The sequence below is a fragment of the Scyliorhinus torazame genome, chromosome 4, assembly GCF_047496885.1.
Source record: "Scyliorhinus torazame isolate Kashiwa2021f chromosome 4, sScyTor2.1, whole genome shotgun sequence".
Taxonomy (NCBI): domain Eukaryota; kingdom Metazoa; phylum Chordata; class Chondrichthyes; order Carcharhiniformes; family Scyliorhinidae; genus Scyliorhinus; species Scyliorhinus torazame.
In genome coordinates this window covers 181,861,414-181,888,196 of record NC_092710.1, presented here as the reverse complement: position 1 = coordinate 181,888,196, position 26,783 = coordinate 181,861,414, and the positions used below count along the sequence as shown (strand labels likewise).

Below are 26,783 nucleotides of genomic sequence, written 5' to 3'. Positions count from 1 at the left end.
GCAGCTGGTCATGCAATAGCTCTAATTTAAAATTCCCATTTCTCTCTCTCTCTCTTCCCCCCCCCCCCCCCCCCCCCCCCCCCCCCCCCCCCCCCCCCCCCAACACACACACACAACATGGATTTGCTTCTCCCTAGCTCTGTCAAACACCTTCGCCCTACATGAAATCTGCTTTCTTCCAATTGAGCATCCCCAATTTTGGTTGCTGCACAATTGGTGGTCATTCTCCTAAGTTCTGGAATTCTCTCCCTACACATTTATATCTCATTACCTCTCCTCCAAGATGCTCCTTAAAATCTGCCTTTTTGACAAAACTTTTGATCATCTACCCCAATATTTCCTGATATGGCTCTCTGTCCAATTCTGTTTGATAATGCTCCTGTTGACCAACTTATGCTGCAGGTGCTACAGAAGCACAAGTTGTTGTTGCTGTTGTGGGTTCAGTTCTTTTCAATGGGGCAGATGCTGCCTCAGGGCAGATACATCACTGCCATGGCCCAGTCCCTCAAAACAAAGGAGGAAATTCAGCTACTTAAAGTGCCCAAATCTTACCTCTTTTTACTAAACGGCAGGGAATTGGGATTAAAATAGATGATACCATTTGAAAAGCCATCACTTCAGATATGATGAACAAATTGCCTCTTTGTCAGTACTGTAATTTCTAAGATTCTGTAGTATTTAAAAACAAATACTGTAGAAAAGGTTTGCATTGATACCTAACCATATTATGGAGATTAGGGCATAAGGAGTACAATTTTGTGTCTGTAGGACAGAACCTTTTCATTTGCCAGGCAGTAAGCCTTGTATGTTTTCTGTTTATTAAAACTAATGAACGAGGACAAGAACTTCCAAAATGTTGAACTGTTGTGATATTCTTGCACAGAGACGTAGTGGTCAATAAGGTTGTTTGATGGCAGTACTCAAACCTTGGATCTCTCATATTTTTGCAATGAAATATCAAAGTCCTTCATTAACATTTGCTATCTGAATTTCCAGGATGGGCGTGGATTTGGCATCGGTGAGCTGGTATGGGGAAAATTAAGGGGATTCTCCTGGTGGCCTGGTCGTATTGTCTCCTGGTGGATGACTGGCCGAAGTCGGGCAGCTGAAGGAACGCGATGGGTGATGTGGTTTGGAGATGGAAAATTTTCTGTTGTAAGTCTAATATCTTGGTTTTCAAAACAACACTTAAGCATATATTATTTTTCTGTGCCAGAGAGAATAGAAATAGTTGATCTCATAAAGATACCTTGTAATCTAGGCTCTTTACATAAAATCCTCTTTTATCCCTTCCATGTCTGCTTACTTTCAAATACAATGATTCAAAATCATTACATATTATTGTTTTACTTCTGTTCATCTGATAATGCTTTGTAGGAAGCCAACATTACGGTTCTCAAAATGGGGTGGCTTTCCGAAGATAAAAGAAAGTCCAAGGGTACATTGTATTACTGAGCAGCAAGTGCCTCATGGAGCAAAGCAGCATTGTAGCAAACCACATTGAGGTATCAGCATGCTGTGCTGTAGAATGACAATATGGAACTATAAGCCCAAACCAGAAACTCTACTTAGTTCTCAATCTCAGAGATGTCAATGTGGGGAAACTGGGCTAAGACTGATCCTGAGCGAGGAAAGCTCATTGAGTCACTTCACATGGGCTTTTTGAAAATCAGCTCAAAGCAGGACCGCCGGTGAAATAGCAGCCAATTTACGCACTTGTCTGTTTTGCCACAGAATGTACATGGTGCAAGAAGACCAAAGAAAACCATGGGATTTCACTCTTCTGTAAGAAAAATCTGATGGAACATGGTCACGATTCTAAAATATTAATATCCGCACCAACTAGCTCTTGGGTTAGTTACAGGAAAACATGGTATAAATGCGATATGGTGGTTGACTGCATTATGATTTCAAAGGCAGAGCTGGACAGCAGAAGATGAAATAGAAATAAGAGAAATAGGAAAACCATGCCAAAGGAGATATGAGGGCAATTGAAGGGGTAAAGACTAGAGGGTGGGAGAAACAGTGGGTAAATAAAGGGAAATCAAAATTTAGGGCAAGGGAACAGAGTAAGGATCACAGCAGATGGGAAAAAGAGTAATGAAACTAAAGAAAGGAAACAAAATATTAAGAGAAGCTGCTCGTGTAACTTTGTGGATTACTGCGTTTATGCTACTGCAAGTCCATAAGAGAACACGCAGACTTGTGAAGACTTCTAGCTGCAGGAGAATCTGAGCCCTGTTATTCTGTTTTCATACTTTTCTAGTTGAGCTCCAACATACATATACAAGAATATTCAGGCTACCCAATATATATGGCGTACATAAAGGAAAGTAAACAGAAGAAAAATATGAGCATGATATGGGAACGCTGCTTTTAAGTTTTCCTGGTCTCAATATTTTTCAACAAAATAATTCAGGTGCTCCTCTTCTCAAAGTATGCAAACGAAACACCGCAGGGCTTCCTGTTCCCGAGGTGTGGCAATAAGCTGTTTTAGAATAGAATAGAAAGAGGCCATTCAGCCCATCAAATCTGCACCGACCCCTTGCAAGAGAACTCTATCTAGGCCCACTCCCCCACCCTATCCCTATAACCCTGCACATTGACCATGGCCATTCCACCTAACCTGCACACCTGTGGACACTAAGGGGAAATTTAGTATGGTCAAACCACCTAACCTTTCATTTTTGGACTGTGGGAGGAACCTAAGCACCTGGAGGAAACCCATGGGTACACGGGGAGAACGTGCAAACTCTACACAGTGACCAAGGCCGGAATTGAACCCGGTTCCCTGGCGCTGTGAGGCAGCAGTGCTAACTGCTATGCCAGGTGCCTCCGTTTTAATTGCTTTGTTGCGGTGTGTGAATGATTTCTCCAGAGCTTCTCGATAACGTTTCTCCAACAACACTTAAAACAGAATAATTAGCCATTCACCTCGTTGCTCTGTGCAGGATTTTAATTAGCTGATGCATTTGCATACAGATCAACAATCTGTGCATTTGAGAAAAATTCATAGAATTCCTACAGTGCAGAAAGAGGCCATTCTACCCTTCGAGGGCTGCACGAACCCTTCGAATGAGCACACTACCCATGTCCACTCCCCCGTCCACCCCGCCCTATCACCATAACTCCATAACCTAACCTGCTCTAAGGGGAAATTTAGCATGGCCAATCCATGCTAGGGCATGCACGGTAGCATTGTGGATAGCACAATTGCTTCACAGCTCCAGGGTCCCAGGTTCGATTCCAGCTTGGGCCACTGTCTGTGCGGAGTCTGCACATCCTCCCCGTGTGTGCGTGGACTTCGTCCGGGTGCTCTGGTTTCCTCCCACAGTCCAAAGATATGCAGGTTAGGTGGATTGGCCATGATAAATTGCCCTTCGTGTCCAAAATTGCCCTTAGTGACGGGTGGGGTTACTGGGTTATGGGGATAGGGTGGAGGTGTTGACCTTTCCAAGAGCCGGTGCAGACTCGATGGGCCGAATGGCCTCCTTCTGCACTGTAAATTCTATGAATCCATCTAACCAGCACATCTTTGGACTGTGGGAGGAAACCGGAGCACCCACGCAGACACTGGGATAATGTGCAGACTCCACACAGACAGTCACCTGAGGCCGGAATTGAACCCGAGTCCCTGCCGCTGTGAGGCAGCAGTGCTAACCACTGTGCCATCGTGCTGCCCATCCATTGTACAATTCACTGTATGTGAAGTATTTGAGGTGTTTCCCAGACATGATAAGAGTCCTGGATAAGTATATCTGTCCTATTTCTTTCTTTCATTCCTTTCTACTTTCCCTCTTTGTCTCAGAAACGTTAGTCTTCAGGTATGTGAATGAAAGACCATAGATACGTCTCTCAATGATTGTGATTGCCACTGAGTTCGGTCTTCTCTGGTTTGACAGGTCTGTGTAGAAAAGCTGATGCCTTTGAGTTCTTTTTCCACTGCCTTTCACCAGCCAACCTATAGCAAACAACCTATGTATAGGAAAGCAATTTTTGAAGTCTTACAGGTATGAAACTTGCTCATTAATCTGTTCATTAAATGCTTGTTCATTATTTATATATGTCAGCAACTTCAGTGAGTCGATTTTGATTGGGTTGGTCTCAATAAAATCAATCGTTATTCACTGTGATGTTTCCCTGAAGTGTTACATAATGTAGTTGTATCATTTCAAGGACTGAAGCAGGAAGACCAGTGCCCATTCTGCTGCATTTTCTGGAATTAGCCTCAATATTTATTCATAGCAAACTGGAATACTCATGAAAAAGGGAGCCTATTAGAATTACAGGAAATAGAAAATGTTATTGCTTTTAGGCTTTAAATAAGAACACTTGCAATGCAGCAGTAGGACTGGGGAATCTGGACAAATCACAGACCATGTGTAAACAGAAACACGTGGTAGCAGTGAAGGGGTTGGAATCTGATGCTTAGCAGATCAGCTCCGTGCATTCCTAAGCTGTGCAATTATTAGATCCTCACAAACCCTGTATTCTAAAGAAGGATCCTATCAGCAATATTTGAAAAAGTGTTAAAGAATAATACTGCAAAGTTTGGTTGTGAATCTGGAAGAGACTACTGCCGACACCTGTGCTGGTGGAATGGGCAGACAAGTGGTAGGTGAAATTTATTGCAGAGAGACGTGAAGTGATTCATTTGGTTGGAAGTATAAGGAGAGACAATACAACATGAAGAGTACAATTCTAAATGGGGTTCAGGAGCAGTGGGACCTGGGACTATAGGTACACAAATCATTGAAGGTGGCTGGGCAGGTTGGGAGAGTGGTTGATAAAGCATAAGGAATGCTGGACTTTATAAAGAGGGAAAGATAATACAACACAAGGAAGTTTTGATAAACTTCCATAAAATAATGGCTCATCTTCAATTGTAGTATCACACTTTAGGAAGGATGTGCAGGCATAAGAGGAGGTGCAGGAAAGACTCACAAGAATGATTCTAGGGAATGCGAAGAGGAACTTCAGTTATCTGGCTACCTAGGAGAAACTGGAGCTGTTCTCCTTGGAGACCAGGAAGTTGAGAGCAGATTTGATAGAGGTATTCAAAATCATGAGGGCGCTAGGCAGAGTATGTAGGATGAAACTGTAGTAATTGGCAGAAGGATCGAGAAACAAAGGACACCAATTTAGTGTGATTTGCAAGAGAAGCAATGATAAGATGGAGGAATTTTGTTTACGCAGTAAGAAGTTATGTCTGCAGTTGTCTGAGAGTATGGTAGAGGCAGGTTCGTTCATAGCTTCTAAAAGACAATTGACTCATTACCTGAAGAGAAAAGGTTTCCAGGGCTATGGAGGAAAAGAGTATGTGACAAGATGAGTTGGCCTTGCAGGGATCCTCAGAGACAAACGAGCCAAATTGCCTTCTTCTCAGCTGTAACCATTCTGTGATTTATGCATGACAACTTAATTGAACTGTAATACATCATAAAATATGATGGTAACCAGTTACCATCAAACCTTCCGTGAGGGACGCTTTCTCACAGGAGTACCCATGGTGCACATTCGGCCTGCTTGAATGGAGGCCTAGGACTTCAAATGCCTCAAAATTATTTTCTCAAGCTCCTACAAACTGGAGGACCAAATTGAAAGTTCAATTAAACACAGATTTACTCTGCACCTGCAGTTGCTCACATAAAAGGCACTGGAAATACTGCTGGAGTGCCCAGCAACAGTGCAAGAACTCAGTTACCATCTCCAGCCAGCTCATTTCAATGACACTCGATTTGCTGAAGAGTTGGCAACGCCTGCAGCAGTGGACTTTGCACACTAAAGTTTCTAACCATCTCCTGAACCAGTATGAAGAAAGACATGCTACCTCAAACTCAAGAGGTTACCTCTGAGGCCAAGAAAACTTCTACCTTAATTACTCCTGCCATGGGCAGAACACCTAGAAGGAGCTGTTAGCTAATTCTGTAACACATATTTCATAATGGGCGATTTTCTTAACCGGCCCCCTGTCGTAGATGCAGCGAGCCATTGGCTGACAGTGTGGTCTTCCGGTCCTGCTGAAGTCTATGTGCTTTTGATGGCTCACCTGTCCTGACACCAGGAAACCCACTGTGAGAGATTGTCTTCGGTAGGAGCAGAAGGTTCCACCATCGAATGGGGCTGGAAAATCCTGCCCGAGATCCAAGTAGACTGAAATGCCTGGCTGCAACAAGTGACTCACCTGATGAAGGGGCTATGCTGTGAAAGCTAGTGATTTGATACAAACCTGTTGGACTTTAACCTGGTGTTGTAAGACTTCTTTCTGTGCCCATCCCAGTCCAACGCCGGCATCGCCACATCATGGCAACAAGTGTCAGCATGGAAGGGTGAGCCGGAATGCAAGTGAGCGAAGGACAATACTCAATTTTCTGTCAGTGATTTAAATGGAGCAAAGTCAAGAAGATACCTATGCAGACACTGACACCCATCCACCGTATTATGGGTGGGAAGGTGGTGGGCTAGACACCCATTCTATTTCCATGCCCCACCACACATCACCTGCAAATATGTTTATTGGGTCAGGGCTATAAAATCCCCCCCAGTGTATTGTCACCAGGGGGAAGCAGGTGTAAAATACTTGAGGGCAATTACTCATCACATTTGTACTATAATATTAGTGTATTTTCTTTAAATTTTGTGCAACATGTAATGTCTTCTTAAATCTAAAGATAGCGTTCATAATAGCTGAAATGGTGCACAAGTCAATATGGATTAGACTATGGCCATGTACATAATTGGACAGGATTGTACAGGATGACTGAAAATTCTAGGAAAGCACCGTATTCACAAGATGCATGGCAGTGCTCAAGATCAGGGGCGAAATTCTCCGACCCCCCCGCCGGGTCAGAGAATCGCCGGTGGGCTGGCGTGAATCCCGCCCCCGCCGGTTGCCGAAGTCTCCGGCACCGGATATTCGGCGGGGGTGGGAATCGCGCCGCGCCGGTTGGCGGGCCCCCCCCCGCTCGATTCTCCGGCCCGGATGGGCCGAAGTCCCGCCGCTAAAATGCCTATCCCGCCGGCATAAATTAAACCACCTACCTTACCGGCGGGACAAGGCGGCGCAGGTGGGCTCCGGGATCCTGGGGGGGGCGCGGGGCGATCTGGCCCCGGGGGGTGCCCCCACGGTGGCCTGGCCCGCGATCGGGGCCCACCGATCCACAGGCGGGCCTGTGCCGTGGGGGCATTCTTTCCCTTCCGCCTCCGCCACGGTCTCCACCATGGCGGAGGCGGAAGAGACTCCCTCCACTGCGCATGCGCGGGAATGCTGTCAGCGGCCGCTGACGCTCCCGCTCTTGCGCCGCCCGGAGATGTCATTTCCGTGCCAGCTGGCGGGGCACCAAAGGCCTTTTCCGCCAGCTGGCGGGGCGGAAATTCGTCCGGCGCCGACCTAGCCCCTCAATGTTGGGGCTCGGCCCCCAAAGATGCGGAGCATTCCGCACCTTTGGGCCGGCGCGATGCCCGTCTGATATGCGCCGTTTTGGGCGCCAGTCGGCGGACATTGCGCTGTTTCCGGAGAATTTCGCCCCAGATCTCAGAAAGTTCCTCGACATTTTTCTTTGCAGAGCAAGAGAAAGAAAATATTCTCCATAAAATATTGAGAGGACTATATGTTGACCACGTAATTATACACATATACCACTGTGTTTTTATAGGCAGCCCAATCTCAATCACACACAATATAAATTCTCTTATATTGATAAATTCTGAACTGTAGTCTAAAGTATGTAATTTCATTCCAGTCCTGACAAAGGTTTTTTCAGTCAAAAAAATTATAGCAGGGTATCTTTGTTCTAAAGAGAAGGAATGGACAGTTGAATGTCTGTCTTTGTAAACTTGATGACTTAATTAAACACCTCCTCCAAGAGACACACAAAAATAGTACAGGTTGACTTTATATTAGTCATATTAATCTTTCATAGCTTCCGTCCCCTGTGATGAGACAATCTATGATACAGAAATCGTGGTCGGGATTCTCCGAAAATGGGGCTATGTCCCCACACCCTCCAGTAAACGGGTGCCATGGAAACCACGCCGGCAAAACTCGGCCGGTCGATCGCGGAGAATCGCCACGGGGGCCTCTCTCAACGGCCCCCGACTGCCGCCGATTCTCCGGTCCGCGGAGAATCGCGTCCTGGCGTCAGAGCCGATCACAGGTCTGAGACCCCATCCGGAGAATCCCGGCCTGGACCTGAAGCTGAATTCTATCATGGACTGTAACTAAGGAAATCCTCCATTTGGGTCTTGCTCATTATTACACCTGTTGTCACTTATTATAATGAGTAGGCTAAATAATTTGTACATCATTTGAAAAAAAAATATTGCGAAAGAAACTGCTTTTTACAGAATAGTTTAAAATTGTGATTTATGCTAACTTTATACAAATCGCCTCATATCGTTGCAACCCACTGTGTGCTGTTGCCTGGGACTTGGATGTCCATAGATGCAAGCTTCAGGTTTCAAATTACCAAAAGATTACCCTGACTTTTCAATTTACTAACTTAAACTAGGTGGCAAGCAACAGAGCAGGAAAAACTCCAACACAATCTGGGAATGATGTGTCAGACACAACCAAAGGCGTGGAAGGCCAAACCAAGCAGATGATTGAATGGGCCTTGGAAGGATTTCTGCCTTTGGGAGCAAAGGGTTTGGAACCACCAGAAGGTAAGATTGAGCATAGATTGGGGCAAACTCCAACTAAATGGGCAACTATAAGTAGAAGTATTTCTCTTGTTTAAATTACGGTGTTGTCACCTATATGTTGAGATGAGAAATTGCCACCAACAATTATGCTTGGAGCAGAAGGTAGCCTGGGTGAATATTCTCACTTTAAAAGATAAAGCATCATTGTGATGTCCTGGTAATTTCTGGTTCTGTCCTGTTGAGGTTAATTGAGGGAGATTGAAAATTGTGAAGATATTGTTTTTATGTGTGATTTTACTGTTTTCAGTGTGTGTCCTATAGTACCATCCACACAACGGATCACCCATTGAATGAAAGAAACTGGAATTCATTCTGAACTGCTATTTGGAAGCATTTACACGGTTCAGCTGGTGGAATGGCCAATACATAAAATTTACTGAATTAAACTCCTGCAAAATAAAACACCTTGAATTAGTGCCTGGTGCACAAGCCTACTTTGTACTGTTGGTTCCACAACTAAATTTTCATCAGCAGCTCAGCTTATTTGCTCTGCCACAGTTTTGACATCCAGTTACTTTTCCTCATACTGAGGCCTCTTTGTATAAGCACGGAGCGCATGGAAGATGATGATTTTTCTGAAAAAAAGCTTGGTGTGTTGCACTGTAAGCTATTTCCAAATTATTCAAGGCATATGGCGGGCTTATTCAAAATTTGAGTGGCATGTTTGCGATCTATTCTGGCTGTAGAATAAGATGAACTTTATCTGTGTGATGTCAATGCCCACAGGAGCCTTTTGACCATCTCACACTGCTGCTGGTGACCATCGGGAAAATGATGAAATTATTAAATTATTTGCCACATGAATAATGCAGTAAATAGCAGTCTCATATGGAACAAATGTTTTGTGACCCAAGACAATGGCGTGGGGAGAGGTAAATTAACAGGTGTTACATTTGTCAGTTGCCTGGGGAGAACAAGAGGCCATGATGGAATAATGAACCAATGCTTCTGGAAGGTAGGGTGCTTATGGCAAGCAGAGAGTGGAGGAGATAACATGTGCTTCGTAGTGACCTCCTTTTGTAGATGGTAGAAATTGTGGGAGAGTATTTGGAGAATACGGAGGATGATCAAGACGAAGGTGAGGAAAAGTGGGAAGGGTTGAAATCAGTAACCTGGGAACTGGGACGGACGGGCAGTTTCAACTGACAAAAATAAATACATTTCAGAAGGTCTGGTGATGAACCATCAGAGCAAATGCAACAGAAGTGGAGTAACTGGTGGGAGGGGTGGGGGGGTGGAGAGAAGGAAAGGGGGCGAGCAAAGCATAGTCTGTCCTTGAGGTAAGTCTGTCCACTCCTATGATGAAAACATTGACTTTATGCAATATTAATATGTAGGTGCCTAACACATTGATATGATATTGTTTTGTTTGATTAGCAGCAGCCTTTTGAAAACATCTGATGCTTCATTAACCTACCAAATAGAGGAATCTCTGATGACGTGTTCAGCATTCATTTGCTAATATTGTAAACTACATTTCTCAGCTTTCGTGATTAAAACTGAAGGTACTAGCAGCGGACATCAGGTCCACTATTAATGGCAAATTCTTTGTCATAGGCAGTCCCTCAGAGCAGAGGGTGACTTGCTTTCACATTAAAAATGAGTTCTCAGGTAACTGAGGAGTCCGATGCACGTCTGTCACAGGTGGGGCAGATGTTGGTTGGAGGATCTGGTGCGTGGGGTGCCCAGGTTGCAACACACTCCTTTCACTGTCGTTGCTTGGATTCAGCTTGATCTCAGTGATGAAACTCTAGATGTTCAGTTCCTCCCCACATACGTTTCCTCCACTTCAGGCAGTTTTGGGCCAAAGATCCCCAGTATCAGTGGGGATGTTGTGCTTTTTCAAGGAGGTTTTGAGGGTGTCCTTGAAACATTTCCTCTGTCCTCCTGGTGCTTGCTTGTCACCTTGAAGCCCCGAGTAGAGTACTTGTTTTGGGAGTCTCTTGCCAGGCATGTGGATGATGTGGCCCACCCAGCAGACCTGATCTAGTGTGGTCAGGGCTTTGATGCTGGGGATGTTGGCCTGAGCAAGAGCACTGATGTTGGTGCGCCTATCCTGCCAATGGATTTCCAGGACCTTATGGAGGCAGCATTAATGGTACTTCTCCACGTCTCTGAGCAAGGTATCACTACTATTCTGTGGGCCATGGCTTGGTGCAGGGTCTGCAGTTCTGGTCCTCAAACACTCTCCTCCTGAGGCAACTAATGGCTGAGCTGGCACACTGAAGGTGTGGATCTTGATGTCGATGTCTGCCCTTGTTGACGATAGATTCCCATGGTATTGAATGTGGTCCACATTATCCAAGGCCTCATCATGGATTTTGATCACTGAAGGCCAGTGCTGTATGACAGGGGAAGGTTACAGATGTTTAATGTGAACCCTCTGAAGGTGTTGACGATGGCTTGGAACATTGGCTGCAAACTGTATTTCAGTGAAACAGGATGGAATGACCTTGGATCTGGCCTGCAGGTTGAACAGATTCTTGTTCGTTCTGTGGTTTAGCTCCACTCCAGTGGGGAGCTTGCCGAGAGTGAGATGAAACATTGCAGCAAGGAAGATCGAGAAGAGCGTCAGTGCAGTGACACAGCCTTGCTTGACTCCAGTTCGAACATGAATTGGGTCTGTGGTGGATTATTGGTCAGCATCACAGCTTGCATGTCATCGTGGAGCAGGCTGAGGATGGTGACAAACTTTTGGGGCAGCAGAAAAGGAGGTCACTGCTGCATAATCCCTCCCGGTTAACAATGTTGGAAGCATTGCGAGGTCACAAAAAGCCATGTGCAAGGGTTTGTCCTGTTCCCTGAATTTCTCTTGCAGTTGCTACACAGTGAAAATGATGGCCATTGTTGTGCCCTTTAGTGAGCAGAATCCACATTACAACTCTGGGAAGAGCTCTTCAGCCACAGGAGAAGGTGATTAAGGACTCTAGCTTGGAGAAAGGGGGCACCCAGAAAAACCAGGAGTGGGAGGGGCCGCTTTGCGATGCGGGGAGGGGTGGGTGGCTGATGTGCGGGGGAGGGGTGGGGGGCGGTGGCCGGCCGCAGAATTTCGTTCACGGGCTGCCCGCTCAAAATGGTGGCCCGATAGTGGGATTCCCTCGAAAATGCATGTATTCCTCACCATGCAAAAATTTACATGATGAAGGATACTGAATTGCTCCATGATTCAGGCCTCAACCCTCAACAACCATGTGTGCTCCCAGCTAGCTGCCTGGCTGCTGCTGCTGGCTATATGATCTGATGGCCCCTTTTCATTTTGGCTGGTTGCCTGCCCACCCTCAGCCCTGGCCTGGAGGCCAAGAGTCACCTCGCTGATCACCTTAATGGCCATTGGCCAGCACCTCCTCCTCCTCGCCTCGCTGAAGGCTTCACAGCCGACGTACATTTGTAGGAGCACACATAGCCATCTCTCAGACTGGGTTCCCCTATTGGCCAGCGGCCTCACACTGCAGCGCTGTGTGTTCATTGTAAGTCCACCTCTGCCTAGGGGGTGTATTTACTAGAGTGGTTGGGAGGGTTTAAACTAAAATGGCAGAGAGATGGGAACCTATGCAAGGTGTCAGAAGAGGGGGAATTCAGAAGAAGAACAAAAGACAGAAAGGGGAATAGGCAGAGAAATTAAGGGCCAGAATCAAACAGTGCCACAGTGAAAAATAGTGTTAAAGGCCAAGCCTTAAGGCTTTATGTCATAACACACTGTGTTTTTGCAATAAAGTGAATGAATTAACCATGCAATTAGATGTAAACACGTAGGATTTAATCAGCATTACGGAGACATACCTGCAGGGTGACCAGGGATGGGAATTGAACATCCAGGGATATTCACAACTTAGGAAGAACAGAGAAAAAGGAAAAGGTGATGGGGTTGCATTACTGGTTAAAGAGAAAATTAATGCAATAGTGAGGAAAGATATTCGCTCCAACGATGTGGAATCTGTATGCGCAGAGTTGAGAAATACTAAGGGGCAACAAACATTAATGGGGGTTGTATATAGACCATCAAACTGTAGTGTTGATGTTGGCAATGGCATTGAATAGGAAATTAGAAATGCATGCGATAAAGGAGCATCTGTGATTATGGGTGACTTTAATCTACATATAGATTGGCCAAATTAAATTAGTCACAATACCGTAGAGGAGAATTTCCTGGCGTGTATGCAGGATGGTTTTCTGGACCAATGCTTTGAGGAACTAACTAGAGAACAGGCCATCCTAGACAGGGTACTGTGTGATGAGAAAGGAATGATTGGAATCTGGTTGTGCAAGACCTTAGGAATGTTAGAATAGATGGACAATGACATTGTTGATTCCGAGACTAGGGTCCTGAATCTTAATAAAGGGAAGTACAATGGTATGAGGTATGAATTGGCTGTGATATATTGGGAAACGTTACTTTAAATGGTGGGCAGGCAATGGCAAGCATTCAAAGAATGCATGGGTAAACTGCAACAATTGTTTATTCCTGTCTGGCACAAAAGTAAAATGGAAACGGTGACCAAACCATGGCTTACAAGGGAAATTAGAGATAGCATTAGATCCAAGAAGAGGCATACAAATTGACCAGGAAAAACAATAGATTGGGAGCAGTTTGGAATTAAGAAAACGACAACCAAGGGATTGATTAAGTAGGGGAAAATAGAGTACGGGAGTAAGCTTGCGTGAAACATAAAAACTGACACAAAGTTTCGATAGGTATGGGAAGAGTAAAAGATTGGTGAAGACAAATGTAGATCATTGGTGTGCTGGAAATCTTTGAAGTGTTTTTTGCACAGTCAGTAGAAGGTCTAGAAAGCTCTTCAGAATGAAGAAACAGCCTCTTTAAAATAACTGCAGTTAGAAACACCACCTGCTCAAAAGAGGAACCACTTCATAGTTAATCGACCACAAAGAGCTATAAAACCAAACAAAGCTAATTCCTCCTTTGAAATGGCCAGCATCTGTCAATCAAGAGGCTTGTAAACGGTAATGGACTGTGAAATTGAATATAAACAATGCAGCTTCTCAGCATGCTCTGGTCTGGTGGAGAAGGCTGTGGTGTGGGTTGGACAGGATTTGCATTATAGGAGGGGGGGGGGGGGCTTTGATGGACCTTGACCCACCGTGAGGTCCACCACATCGCACGCTGGCAAATACTTGTACCTATCCACGCATGCATGAATCATGGTCCAGATGGCCGGAGAATCACAAGAGGCATGGAGAATCCAATGTCCAGCACCTTAACAGAATGTAAATGGGTCATGCGGGGCACGAACCTCGATCCCACCATCAACGGGGGAACCAGAGCATCGGAAATAGATCGGCGGCGGAGAATCCAGCCCATGGATATGTGGATGGTAAAATTCATCTTCTACAGAGGCACAAAACAACCCACCCAATGACTTCAATGGAAAGCAAAACTGAACAGGTGTATAACAGGCAGTCAATTTACTATTGCCCATGGAGTTGAATTTTATCCAAATGTTTAAGAATATCACCAAACCTGTCAGCATTCCATAGCTGTACAATGCCACCTTTTGTAGTCTTTGCACAGTTCTTTTCCTGTATCTAGTAACAATGATGCTCTTTGATTTTCAGAAGAACGAAATCCTTACAAAGAGGTTTATACGGAAAGCTGGGTGGAGCCTGAAGCTTCTGTTTATCCTCCGCCTCCCCCAGCCAAAAAAGCAAGAAGAAGCACAGAGAAGCTAAAAGTCAAAGAAATCATAGACGAACAAACTCGAGGTACGAACCTGTTGTTCAACCAAATTGTTTAACAAGTATTGGATGGATTATGAAGAGAAACATATCAGAATCCCTTTCAGCAGAAAGAAAATATGGAAAATTAATTCTGAATATTCAAACTAGTTCTTGGAAGTATATATATGATGGTTGGCCTTTGTCTATATGTCAAAAGCGGACTGATCCACCTCCACACAAATACCATTACCATTTGGCAAGGAATCATTGATTTCACCCACAGAGTCATTCATACATACTCTCTTGCTCAATGCGTGAACTTATGCTCAGAAGAAAGTATTCCACTCTTTTAATATGTGATTGATTCTTTTGTGATCAGCAGCATACCATAATACAGCCAAACAATGCCTTCAGCACTTTCACACTCTGAATAGCTTCTGAAATATCAAGGTTAGCCTCTGCAACCAGGGCAAATCAGAACCATGGACCTTCTTTTGTTTCAAATCTTACACCTCGCCTCAAGCCACCTCAATGACTGTAGTGCATGAGATGGCTGGTTGTTTATTCCAATGGCATATTGTTTATTCCAATAGGAGCCCAAAGAACCCGAAACAAGCTAAATACTGTAATGGACCTGCTAGAGACTACATAACCTACACTGCTGCTTAGCACTGCACTGCTTCCTTTCAACCACATGCAAACTTTAGGGATGTCTGACTGGAAAGCTTGCATGTTAAACTATCACATGTGACAGCATTATTATGCATACTCATTCCTGCTGCGCACTCCACAAACATGGCTATTGATCTACTGGAACACAGCTTATACCAACAAGATAAGTAGGGTTTTCTGTGGCACTTATCAGTAATCTAGCCTTTGAGGTCAGAAGAAGCACTCTCCATTGCTGCAACTAAACTCAAACAGCAGCAACATTCACGGGACAATCCTTGCTTCGGGCCTAAATGCAAATGTTCAAATTTGCTGATGCCAAACTAGCAGCAGTAATAAAAATGAAGGAGCCAGCCCAGAAATGTTTTCAGGATATTAAGGAGAACAGATGGGGTAGGGAGAAAATATTTTTACTCATTGAGGACTTGAAGGCATAGTTAGAAAATTTGAGCCAGACCTTTCAGGAGTGAAATTGGATACCACTTCTTGATGCAAAAGGTGGTAGAAGTTTGAAACTCTTTTGCAAACAATAATTGCTGCTGGATCAATTGCTAATTTTAATACAGAGATTGGTAGATTTTTGTCAGCCAAAGATATTAAGGAATTTAGGGCAAAGGCGGGTATCTGGAGTTAGATTCCACGTCAGCCATATTCATTTGGAAAAAATGGATGACCCACATACTCATACATGTACTCCATGGTTAGCTACAATATGGGCGGCACAGGGGTTAGCACTTGCTTCACAGCGGCAGGGACTCGGGCTCGATTCCCGGCTTGGGTCACTGTCTGTGCGGAGTCTGCATGTTCTCCTCGTGTCTGCGTGGGTTTCCTCCAGGTGCTCCAGTTTCCTCCCACAAGTCCCGAACGACGTGTTGTTAGGTGAATTGGATATTTTGAATTCTCCCTCAGTGTACCCGAACAGGCGTCGGAGTGTGGCGACTAGGGGCTTTTCACAGTAACTTCATTGCAGCGTTAATGTAAGCCTATTTGTGACACTAATAAAGATTATTATTATTAGGTGACAGTGTAAGTCTTTGTTGACTCGGTGCTTAGCATATCAAATCAATGCCACAATCAGCTCTGCTTATATAAGGATAGACTACATAGAAAAAACTGTGGAATACAAGTCATAGGAAATCAACATCAAACCGTAGCCCTCTGGTCAGTTCACACTTTGATTACTGAGAAACAAGAAAAGCATTCAAAAAGCGTTGAATGCTGAGTAGCGAAGAACCCAAAGGCAGAACTCTTGTAACAGGAATATAGAGAAAGACCAGAAACTATTGGCTTTTCAAACTGGAAAGAAGACATCTACGTGGTGACCTTATAGTCATACAAGATTGTTCAGGGAATGAGAAAGTAAATCTGGACTACTACTTTAAATTAAACTGTGAGTAAACTAGTAAAAGGTGATTTTAGTACTGCAATTTGGATGCTCTACTTCATGCAGAGAACAAAATGGACTTCAGATAAGCAAGTTGAGGCAAAAACTGAATCAATTGGATATAACAATGGGGATAATGTGTTGTCTCTCTGAACAGATAAATTAATTGGACAAATGGCCTTCCTCATCTGTAGCTATCTTGCAATCTTTGGAGAGCAGTTGCAATTGTAGAACCCACTGAAATTAGATTCCAGGTGAATTTTGAAGCCTCCCATCTACTCAGAAAATATTTACTGCTATTTTCCATTGACAGTGTCATTGTCCTGCGGAGATGAACTTCGCAATTGGGTTACTGATTGAAAGCAGCAAAGGGCTAACACCCTTTTTCAAATTGGAATCCTTTGATAGGTATCTGAAATGAAAGTAGGACCAAGGGCTTGAACCATCCTAGGTTAACCATGCTAGGTGAAGGTCACAATTGGAAAATAAAAACCTGTTTTAAAGGGAAAGCAGCTGCACAAAGAATGGTGGTACTTCTGGTGAAATTCTGAGTTGAGTGGTGTGGAAAGAGTTACAACTTCTGCAACCAAGTAAAGCAGAGAGATCTTTTTAAAAATTGTGGCAGAATTTATTCTTTGCCTTCAGGGAGGGAGATCGAATGAGGAAAGTTGCCATGGGAGAGATTCGAGAGACATGTGGCAGATGAGGAGGCGGAGGAGCTGCATCGACAGTAGCAAGAGCAGAAAGGAGAGTACGCTGGAGCTGCACCAGATGTTATCAGAGCACACGTGGAGAGGCAAGGTCGTGGAGGCGACCTTAGTCTTTCACCAAAGTTACAGTGAAGGAGTGGGAGAATCCCCAAAGGAAATTTCCACTGCCGATATCTAATTAATGAGCCTTCTCCAGTGACAGGGTGTTTGTATTGACACTTACTGTCCCATTCATTCCCTTTCACTGTCCTTGAGCAGCTCGCCTTGGAGATCGACATCATTCTGTTCCAGTGTCTCTCTCCTCTGCTTGCCTTAGCCCAACAACACCTCTACAGCTACATAGGCGAAACTCGGGATTCTCTGTGTTCCTGCAGACCTCACAGGTATTACTGGTCTTTTTCCAATCCGTTTTCCTGGATACCATCAGAGTTAAACTTCTGCATGCCTTGAAATCTTCAGGACTTCATGTTTTCCAGTGGAAACACCATCAGTTACATTCCTTGTGCCTGGTGCTTTTTCTGATTATGTAAATTAGATTTCATCTCAGAATTTACACACATAAAGTATGTAATTTACTTGACGGCTAGACATTCTGCCTCACTTGCAATTGGACTCAAGGGCAGTGGGAAATCTGGGCTTGAATATTTGTTTTGTTACTTTCATCATAGAAGGCGGCCATTTGGCCCATCATGTATGCACCGGCTCCCGAAAGAGCTACCTAGCTCTTCCCATTCCCCAGCCCTATCTCCTTAGCCCTCTAAATTAATCACTTTCAATATGTATCCAGCTCTCTTTTGAAACCTCCTATGGAATCCGCCTCCACCACTCTCCCAGGCAGCGTATTCCAAACCCCAACAACTCGCTGAGTAAAGGAGTTTCTCCTCATCTCACTCCTAGCTCTCTTACTGATCATCTTAAAATTGAGACCCCGAGTCACTGACATACCATCTAGTGAAAACAGAATATCCTCTTTACCCTGTCAAAATTGTTCAGGATTTTGAACACCTCAATAAGGTCACCTGTTAATCTTCTCTGCTCCAAGGAGAACAAGCCCAATTTCTCCAAACTTCACTTAACATGGAACATAGAAAATACAGCACAGAACAGGCCCTTCGGCCCACGATGTTGTGCCGAACCTTTGTCCTAGATTAATCATAGATTATCATTGAATTTACAGTGCAGAAGGAGGCCATTCGGCCCTTTGAGTCTGCACCGGCTCCTGGAAAGAGCACCCTACCCAAACTCAACACCTCCACCCAACACCAAGGGCAATTTTGGACATTAAGGGCAATTTATCATTGGCCAATTCACCTAACCTGCACATCTTTGGACTGTGGGAGGAAACCGGAGCACCCGGAGGAAACCCACGCAGACACGGGGAGGACGTGCAGACTCCGCACAGACAGTGACCCAAGCCGGAATCGAACCTGGGACCCTGGAGCTGTGAAGCATTGTGCTATCCACAATGCTACCGTGCTGCCCTTAAGAACAAATAAATCTACACTATATCATTTTACCGTAATCCATGTACCTATCCAATAGCTGCTTGAAGGTCCCTAATGTTTCCGACTCAACTACTTCCACAGGCAGTGCATTCCATGCCCCCACTACTCTCTGGGTAAAGAACCTACCTCTGATATCCCTGCTATATCTTCCACCTTTCACCTTAAATTTATGTCCCCTTGTAATGGTTTGTTCCACCCGGGGAAAATGCCTCTGACTGTCTACTCTATCTATTCCCCTGATCATCTTATAAACCTCTATCAAGTCGCCCCTCATCCTTCTCCGTTCTAATGAGAAAAGGCCTAGCACCCTCAACCTTTCCTCGTAAGACCTACTCTCGATTCCAGGCAACATCCTGGTAAATCTTCTTTGCACCTTTTCCAAAGCTTCCACATCCTTCCTAAAATGAGGCGACCAGAACTGTACACAGTACTCCAAATGTGGCCTTACCAAAGTTTTGTACAGCTGCATCATCACCTCACGGCTCTTAAATTCAATCCCTCTGTTAATGAACGCGAGCACACCATAGGCCTTCTTCACAGCTCTATCCACTTGAGTGGCAACTTTCAAAGATGTATGAACATAGACCCCAAGATCTCTCTGCTCCTCCACATTGCCAAGAACTCTACCGTTAACCCTGTATTCCGCATTCATATTTGTCCTTCCAAAATGGACAACCTCACACTTTTCAGGGTTAAACTCCATCTGCCACTTCTCAGCCCAGCTCTGCATCCTATCTATGTCTCTTTGCAGCCGACAACAGCCCTCCTCGCTATCCACAACTCCACCAATCTTCGTATCGTCTGCAAATTTACTGACCCACCCTTCAACTCCCTCATCCAAGTCATTAATGAAAATCACAAACAGCAGAGGACCCAGAACTGATCCCTGCGGTACGCCACTGGTAACTGGGATCCAGGCTGAATATTTACCATCCACCACCACTCTCTGACTTCTATCGGTTAGCCAGTTCGTTATCCAACTGGCCAAATTTCCCACTATCCCATGCCTCCTTACTTTCTGCATAAGCCTACCATGGGGAACCTTATCAAATGCCTTACTAAAATCCATGTACACTACATCCACTGCTTTACCTTCATCCACATGTTTGGTCACCTCCTCAAAGAATTCAATAAGACTTGTAAGGCAAGACCTACCCCTCACAAATCCGTGCTGACTATCCCTAATCAAGCAGTGTCTTTCCAGATGCTCAGAAATCCTATCCTTCAGTACCCTTTCCATTACTTTGCCTACCACCGAAGTAAGACTAACTGGCCTATAATTCCCAGGGTTATCCCTGGTCCCTTTTTTGAACAGGGGCACGACATTCGCCACTCTCCAATCCCCTGGTACCGCCCCTGTTGACAGTGAGGATGAAAAGATCATTGCCAACGGCTCTGCAATTTCATCTCTTGCTTCCCATAGAATCCTTGGCCCGGGGGACTTGTCTATCCTCAAGTTTTTCAAAATGCCCAACACATCTTCCTTCCTAACAAGTATTTCCTCGAGCTTACCAATCTGTTTCACACTGTCCTCTCCAACAATATCGCCCCTCTCATTTGTAAATACAGAAGAAAAGTACCGGTTCAAGACCTCTCCTATCTCTTCAGACTCAATACACAATCTCCCGCTACTGTCCTTGATCGGACCTACCCTCGCTCTAGTCATTCTCATATTTCTCACATATGTGTAAAAGGCCTTGGGGTTTTCCTTGATCCTACCCGCCAAAGATTGTTCATGCCCTCTCTTAGCTCTCCTAATCCCTTTCTTCAGTTCCCTCCTGGCTATCTTGTATCCCTCCAATGCCCTGTCTGAACCTTGTTTCCTCAGCCTTACATAAGTCTCCTTTTTCCTCTTAACAAGACATTCAACCTCTCTTGTCAACCATGGTTCCCTCACTCGACCATCTCTTCCCTGCCTGACAGGGACATACATATCAAGGACACGTAGCACCTGTTCCTTGAACAAGTTCCACATTTCACTTGTGTCCTTCCCTGCCAGCCTATGTTCCCAACTTATGCACTTCAATTCTTGTCTGACAACATCGTATTTACCCTTCCCCCAATTGTAAACCTTGCCCTGTTGCACGTACCTATCCCTCTCCATTACTAAAGTGAAAGTCACAGAATTGTGGTCACTATCTCCAAAATGCTCCCCCACTAACAAATCTATCACTTGCCCTGGCTCATTACCCAGTACTAAATCCAATATTGCCCCTCCTCTGGTCGGACAATCTACATACTGCATTAGAAAAGCTTCCTGGACACACTGCACAAACACCACCCCATCCAAACTATTTGATCTAAAGAGTTTCCACTCAATATTTGGGAAGTTAAAGTCGCCCATGACTACTACCCTATGACTTCTGCACCTTTCCAAAATCTGTTTCCCAATCTGTTCCTCCACATCTCTGCTACTATTGGGGGGCCTATAGAAAACTCCTAACAAGGTGACTGCTCCTTTCCTATTTCTGACTTCAACCCATAATACCTCAGTAGGCTGATACTCCTCGAACTGCCTTTCTGCAGCTGTTATACTATCTCTAATTAATAATGCCACCCCCCCACCTCTTTTACCACCCTCCCTAATCTTATTGAAACATCTATAACCAGGGACCTCCAACAACCATTTCTGCCCCTCTTCTATCCAAGTTTCCGTGATGGCCACCACATCGTAGTCCCAAGTACCGATCCATGCCTTAAGTTCACCCACCTTATTCCTGATGCTTCTTGCGTTGAAGTATACACACTTCAACCCATCTCCGTGCCTGCAAGTACTCTCCTTTGTCAGTGTTCCCTTCCCCACTGCCTCACTACACGCTTTGGCGTCCTGAATATCGGCTACCTTAGTTGCTGGACTACAAATCCGGTTCCCATTCCCCTGCCAAATTAGTTTAAACCCTCCCGAAGAGTACTAGAAAACCTCCCTCCCAGGATATTGGTGCCCCTCTGGTTCAGATGCAACCCGTCCTGCTTGTACAGGTCCCACCTTCCCCAGAATGCGCTCCAATTATCCAAATACCTGAAGCCCTCCCTCCTACACCATTCCTGCAGCCACGTGTTCAGCTGCACTCTCTCCCTATCCCTAGCCTCGCTATCACGTGGCACCGGCAACAAACCAGAGATGACAACTCTGTCTGTCCTGGCTTTTAACTTCCAGCCTAACTCCCTAAACTTGTTTATTACCTCCACACCCCTTTTCCTACCTATGTCGTTGGTACCAATGTGTACCACGACTTCTGGCTGCTCACCCTCCCCTTTAAGGATCCTGAAGACACGATCCGAGTCATCCCTGGCCCTGGCACCCGGGAGGCAACATACCTTCCGGGAGTCTCGCTCGCGACCACAGAATCTCCTATCTATTCCCCTAACCATTGAATCTCCTACAACTATTGCTTTTCTATTCTCCCCCCTTCCCTTCTGAGCCCCAGAGCCAGACTCAGTGCCAGAGACCTGGCCGCTAGGGCCTTCCCCCGGTAGGTCATCCCCCCCAACAGCATCCAAAACGGTATACTTGTTTTGAAGGGGAACGGCCACGAGGGATCCCTGCACTGTCTGCCTGTTTGTTTTTTCCCCCTGACTGTAACCCAGCTATTCTTGTCCTGTACCTTGGGTGTGGTTACCTCCTTGTAACTCTTCTCAATCACCCCCTCTGCCTCCCGGATGATCCGAAGTTCATCCAGCTTCAGCTCCAGTTCCCTAACACGGTCTTTGAGGAGCTGAAGTTGGGTGCACTTCCCGCAGGTATAGTCAGCGTGGACACCGATGGTATCCCTCACCACCCACATCCTACAGGAGGAGCATGCAACTGGCCTAGCCTCCATCCCCTCTTACCTGACAGAATATAGCTGCCCTGTGGACTAACTAGATCTCCGCCCTCCGACTCTGCTCCCAGTCAGCTACACTTTCTGTAAACTCCTGGCTCTCTTCTCACTCTTTGCGGAAATGTCGGAAACAAAATGAAAGCAGCACCTTACTCCCTCCTCACCTAACTCCCTCGGTCACCAAACTCTTACTATAGCACTCAAAAAGCACCAAATTCAGCACTCAGTGCAAACTTGTATCTATAATTCCTCATTCCTGGTATCATTCTATTAAATCTTCTCTGCACTCTCTCCAGGGCTTTAACATCCTTCCTTAAATAAGGTGCCCAGAACTGAACACAGTGGTCTGACCAAGATTGGTAGAGGTGTAGCACCACTTCCTTGCCTTTATACTCTAAGTCTCTATTTATAAACCCAAAGATACTATAAGCTTTCTTACCAACTGTTTCAACTTGCCTGGCCATCTTCAGAGAATTATGCACTTGAACCCCGAGGTCCCTCTGCTCCTGTACTCCCCTTAAAGTTGTACCATTGAGCCTATATTGTCTCCCCATGTTTCTTATACCAAAATGCATTGCCTCACATTTTGCTGCATTGAAGTTAATCTGCCAGATGTCTGGCCATTTGGCCAACTTGTAAATGTCCCTCTGGAGTCACTCAGAGTCATCCTCACAATTCTCTATTCACTCTAGCTTGGTATTGTTTGCAAATTTAGAGATTTTGACCTCAACGCCACTTCTAAATTATTTAGATAAATCATAAAAAGCAAGGGTCCCAACACTGAGCCCTGGAGGACACCACTTTCAACTCGTCTCCAGCCCTGAGAAATGCCCATCTGTACCTACCCTGTGTTTCCTATCTCTTAGCCAACTCTATTCCATGCCAAGGACCATCAATCCCAATCATTTTTAATTTGCTAACCAACCTGTCATATGGCTCTGTATCAAATGTTTGCTAAATGTCCAAATATACAACATCCACAGCACTACCTTCATCCACTGCCTGTGTCACCTCATCAAAGAACTCAATTAAATTTGTCAGGCATGACCTGCCCTTGACAAAGCCATGTTGACTGTCTAGTATTAACTGATTTTTCTCTTAAGTGCATATTAAAATCATACCATATTATGGCCTCTATCAGGTTTCCCACTATTGATGTCAATCTGACAGGTCTGTAGTTTCCTGAGTTATTTGTTGCCCTTTTCTTAAACAATGGCATCACATTTGCAATCCTCCAGTCCCCGGGACTAATCCTGTGTTCAGAGACGCCTGAAAATTTTCTGTCAACAGCTCTACAATATTCTCCCTTGCCTCTCTCAGCAATGTAGGATGCATCCTATCCAGGGCGGGTGACCTCTACCTCGAGTGCTGCCAGCCTATTTAGCACCTTTTCTTTATCTATCTCTATACTGTTCAATTGCTCAACACCCACATTTTGAATTGGGTCATTGTTACCATCTTCTAATTTGGTAGACAGGCGCGAAGTACTCATTTAGTACCACTGCCGTACCCTCCACTTTAGTGAGCAGTTTACCCTGCTTGTCCCTTTTGGGCCCCACTCTATCCCTTCACTAATCTTTTACCATTAATATGTTTGAAGACCATTTTGCTATTTGATTTAGCAGAGCCTGCCATTCTTTCCTCATGCTTCCTCTTAACCTTCCTTATTCCGTCCTTAGCCTCTCTCCTGCATTTGAGATACTCTTCCTGATTTCTGTTGCTATTACTGTTCTGGCTTGCATCATAAGACTCTTTTTTTTTCTTCCTTATTTTATCATCAATATCTTTAGTCATCCAGGGTACTCTAGCTTTGTATACCCCATATTTATTTCTCATGTATATGTACCTAGCTTGCACCTTATTCATCTTTTTGAAAGTCTCCTATTTTTCATCAACTGTTTTATCCACCAAAATGCATTTCCAATCAACCTGCTCCAGTTCAAATTTTAGACCCCTAAAATTTGCCCTTTTCCAGTCTGGGAATCTTAATCTGTGACTGACTTTTGTCCTTTTCCAACTTAATATTGAATCGTATTATATTATAATTGCTATTTCCCAAAGGCTCCCCCACTCCAAGGTTCTCCACCTGCTCTGCCTCATTTCCCAGGGTCAAGTTTCCGAGCATAGTTTCCTCCTTGGTAGGACTGGAAATGTACTGTTCCAGAAAATTCTCCTGAACACACCGCAGTGTGTTTCCTCCATGCCCCACAGACTACCCTTTTCCCAGTCTATCTTAGGGCAATTTGAAATCCCCAACTATCACAACCCTACTTGCCCTGCAGGTTTCCACAATCTGCCTTCAAATGCTGTCTTCCACTTCCGCCCCACTATTTGGAGGTCTATAATAAATACCAAACAAGGTCACTGCTCCCTTCCTGTTTCTCACCTCCAACCATATAGATTCTAATTCAGGAACTGCATTTAATGCTGATAACCCAGTAATTAGCAGTAAGGAAGTGAGTTTATACATCGTTCAGGAGTGTATGAGCTCCAGGAATAATATTGAAAAAGAACAGCTGAAACATCAACCGTATTTTTTTTATAAATGCCTTTTGTTTTTCAGAGAGACTAGTCTATGATGTGAGGCAAAACAGCAGAAACATTGAAGGTAAATACATTCAGATGTCATTGAGAAAAAACTTTGGATGCGATTCACCGATCGTGGGACTAAGTGTCCGCGCCGTTGTGAATGCCGTCGCGTTTCACAACGGCACGAAACGGGCGCGGGCAGTAGCGATTCTGGCCCCATGGGCCAGTACGGCACTGGAGCGGTTCACGTGGTAGACTCACGGAACGCTCGGGCCCCAACGCAACATGGCGAGGGAGTTCTGGGGCTGGAAGCGCAACAAAGTAGGCCCGGGGGGTAGAGGCCGGCCCGCCGATCAGTAAGCTCCGATCGCGGGCCAGACCCCATCGGAGGCCCCCCCCCCCCCCCCCCCCCCCCGGTGAAGGAGCATTTTTCCCCACCCCACAGGCCCCCCCCCCCCCCCCCCCGAACCTACGCGCAGAATTCCCGTCCGCTGCGAACAGGGGTGAACGGCGCCGGCGGGACTCTGCCGTTTCTGCGCGGCCACTTGGCCCATCAAGGCCGGAGAATCGGTGGCCTGGCCCCGGACAGCGCCCTGCGACCGGCGCCGCGCCAAACGCGCTGGCGCAGATGGCGCCGATTCTCCGCTCCTCGGAGAATCGCCTGCCGACGTTGGACCGGCGCCGCGGTAAAAAATGGCGCGAATGGAGATTTTCCCATACGGCGCGGCATGGGAGAATCACGCCCTAAATATAGAAACATAAGTTTAATGTAGGCTAATTATTGCTTTCTTCACTGTTTACAGATATCTGTCTTGCTTGTGGAAGTCAAAATATTTCGCTTGAGCACCCTCTCTTCATTGGTGGCATGTGCCAAAGTTGCAAGGTAAGAAAATATCAAATATTAATGCATTATTTACTGCATTGCTGGTGATGATTTAGAGCTGCAGTACTGTAAGCAGTTTTTTGTCAACCTGGTGATAGTGTGAAACAAGGCAACCACCACGTTCGTGATTCAACCACATTTTACCAGGGCACTTAGGGCATGGGGCCAGCCAGTCTAAAAGGTGATGGGTCAATGGAGCTACTGACACACCACCTAATTTTCCCTTTTTGTGTGATAGAGCCACCAGAGGCAGTGATAAGATTGTTTGGGGGCTCATCTTATCTCTACTCGGGCACACTATGCACGTTTCCTGGGTGATTCTTGCAATAGGTTCGGCAGTAATCCTGTTGTCAGTGGAACGGGACTTCAGCCAAATGTTGCAAAACTAATCCGTGAGATTTCTTTTTTAAATGGGCCGAAGAAATTGAGTAAATTAGGGTTGATGTTTACTTTCAGCAGTGTCAGAAAATGAGTGGTAGCAGGTCAGCTATCCATGATTAATTGAAACCAATGGACAGGAAGGTTGGGTGTGTTGTATCGTGAATGGTCAGTGTGCTTCTGCCCCACTTTCTACCACAGTTAAAAGTTAAATTCAGCTATGTTTCCTTCCCCGTTCACTTCAGCAACACACCAGAACAATCAGTGGGCAAAATATGTTCCTAAGTAAAGATAAGCAGGATGGGAAAAATTGGTGGGAGAAGACACTTTTCTTCAGAAAAGTCATGCTCAGTCAATCTATGAAGCTTCCCTCCCTTCTATTTGGTTCTAAAGGTGACTGCTCTACCTTGGGTTTATCGGATGTGTATTGATATATTGTGTCTGACTATTTATTTATTTATCTATCCAGCTACCCCTTGATCCAAACCTGCAAATTAATGTTGTCTCTACAGCACATTTAGTCTG

At 45.2% G+C, this 26,783-nt stretch overlaps 1 protein-coding gene across 13 annotated transcripts in view; it reads left to right on the top strand.

Moving 5' to 3' along the window:
* Positions 1 to 26,783, top strand: part of dnmt3ab (DNA (cytosine-5-)-methyltransferase 3 alpha b) — an 846,991-nt gene that overhangs the window by 581,056 nt on the left and 239,152 nt on the right. For all 13 annotated transcript variants that reach the window (XM_072498950.1, XM_072498942.1, XM_072498948.1 and 10 more), the window contains 6 exons: positions 997 to 1,155; positions 3,903 to 4,010; positions 8,511 to 8,664; positions 14,278 to 14,424; positions 25,032 to 25,076; positions 25,801 to 25,880. In XM_072498950.1, the coding sequence (XP_072355051.1) occupies positions 997 to 1,155; positions 3,903 to 4,010; positions 8,511 to 8,664; positions 14,278 to 14,424; positions 25,032 to 25,076; positions 25,801 to 25,880 (693 nt within the window). The remainder of the gene's footprint in view (positions 1 to 996; positions 1,156 to 3,902; positions 4,011 to 8,510; positions 8,665 to 14,277; positions 14,425 to 25,031; positions 25,077 to 25,800; positions 25,881 to 26,783) is intronic.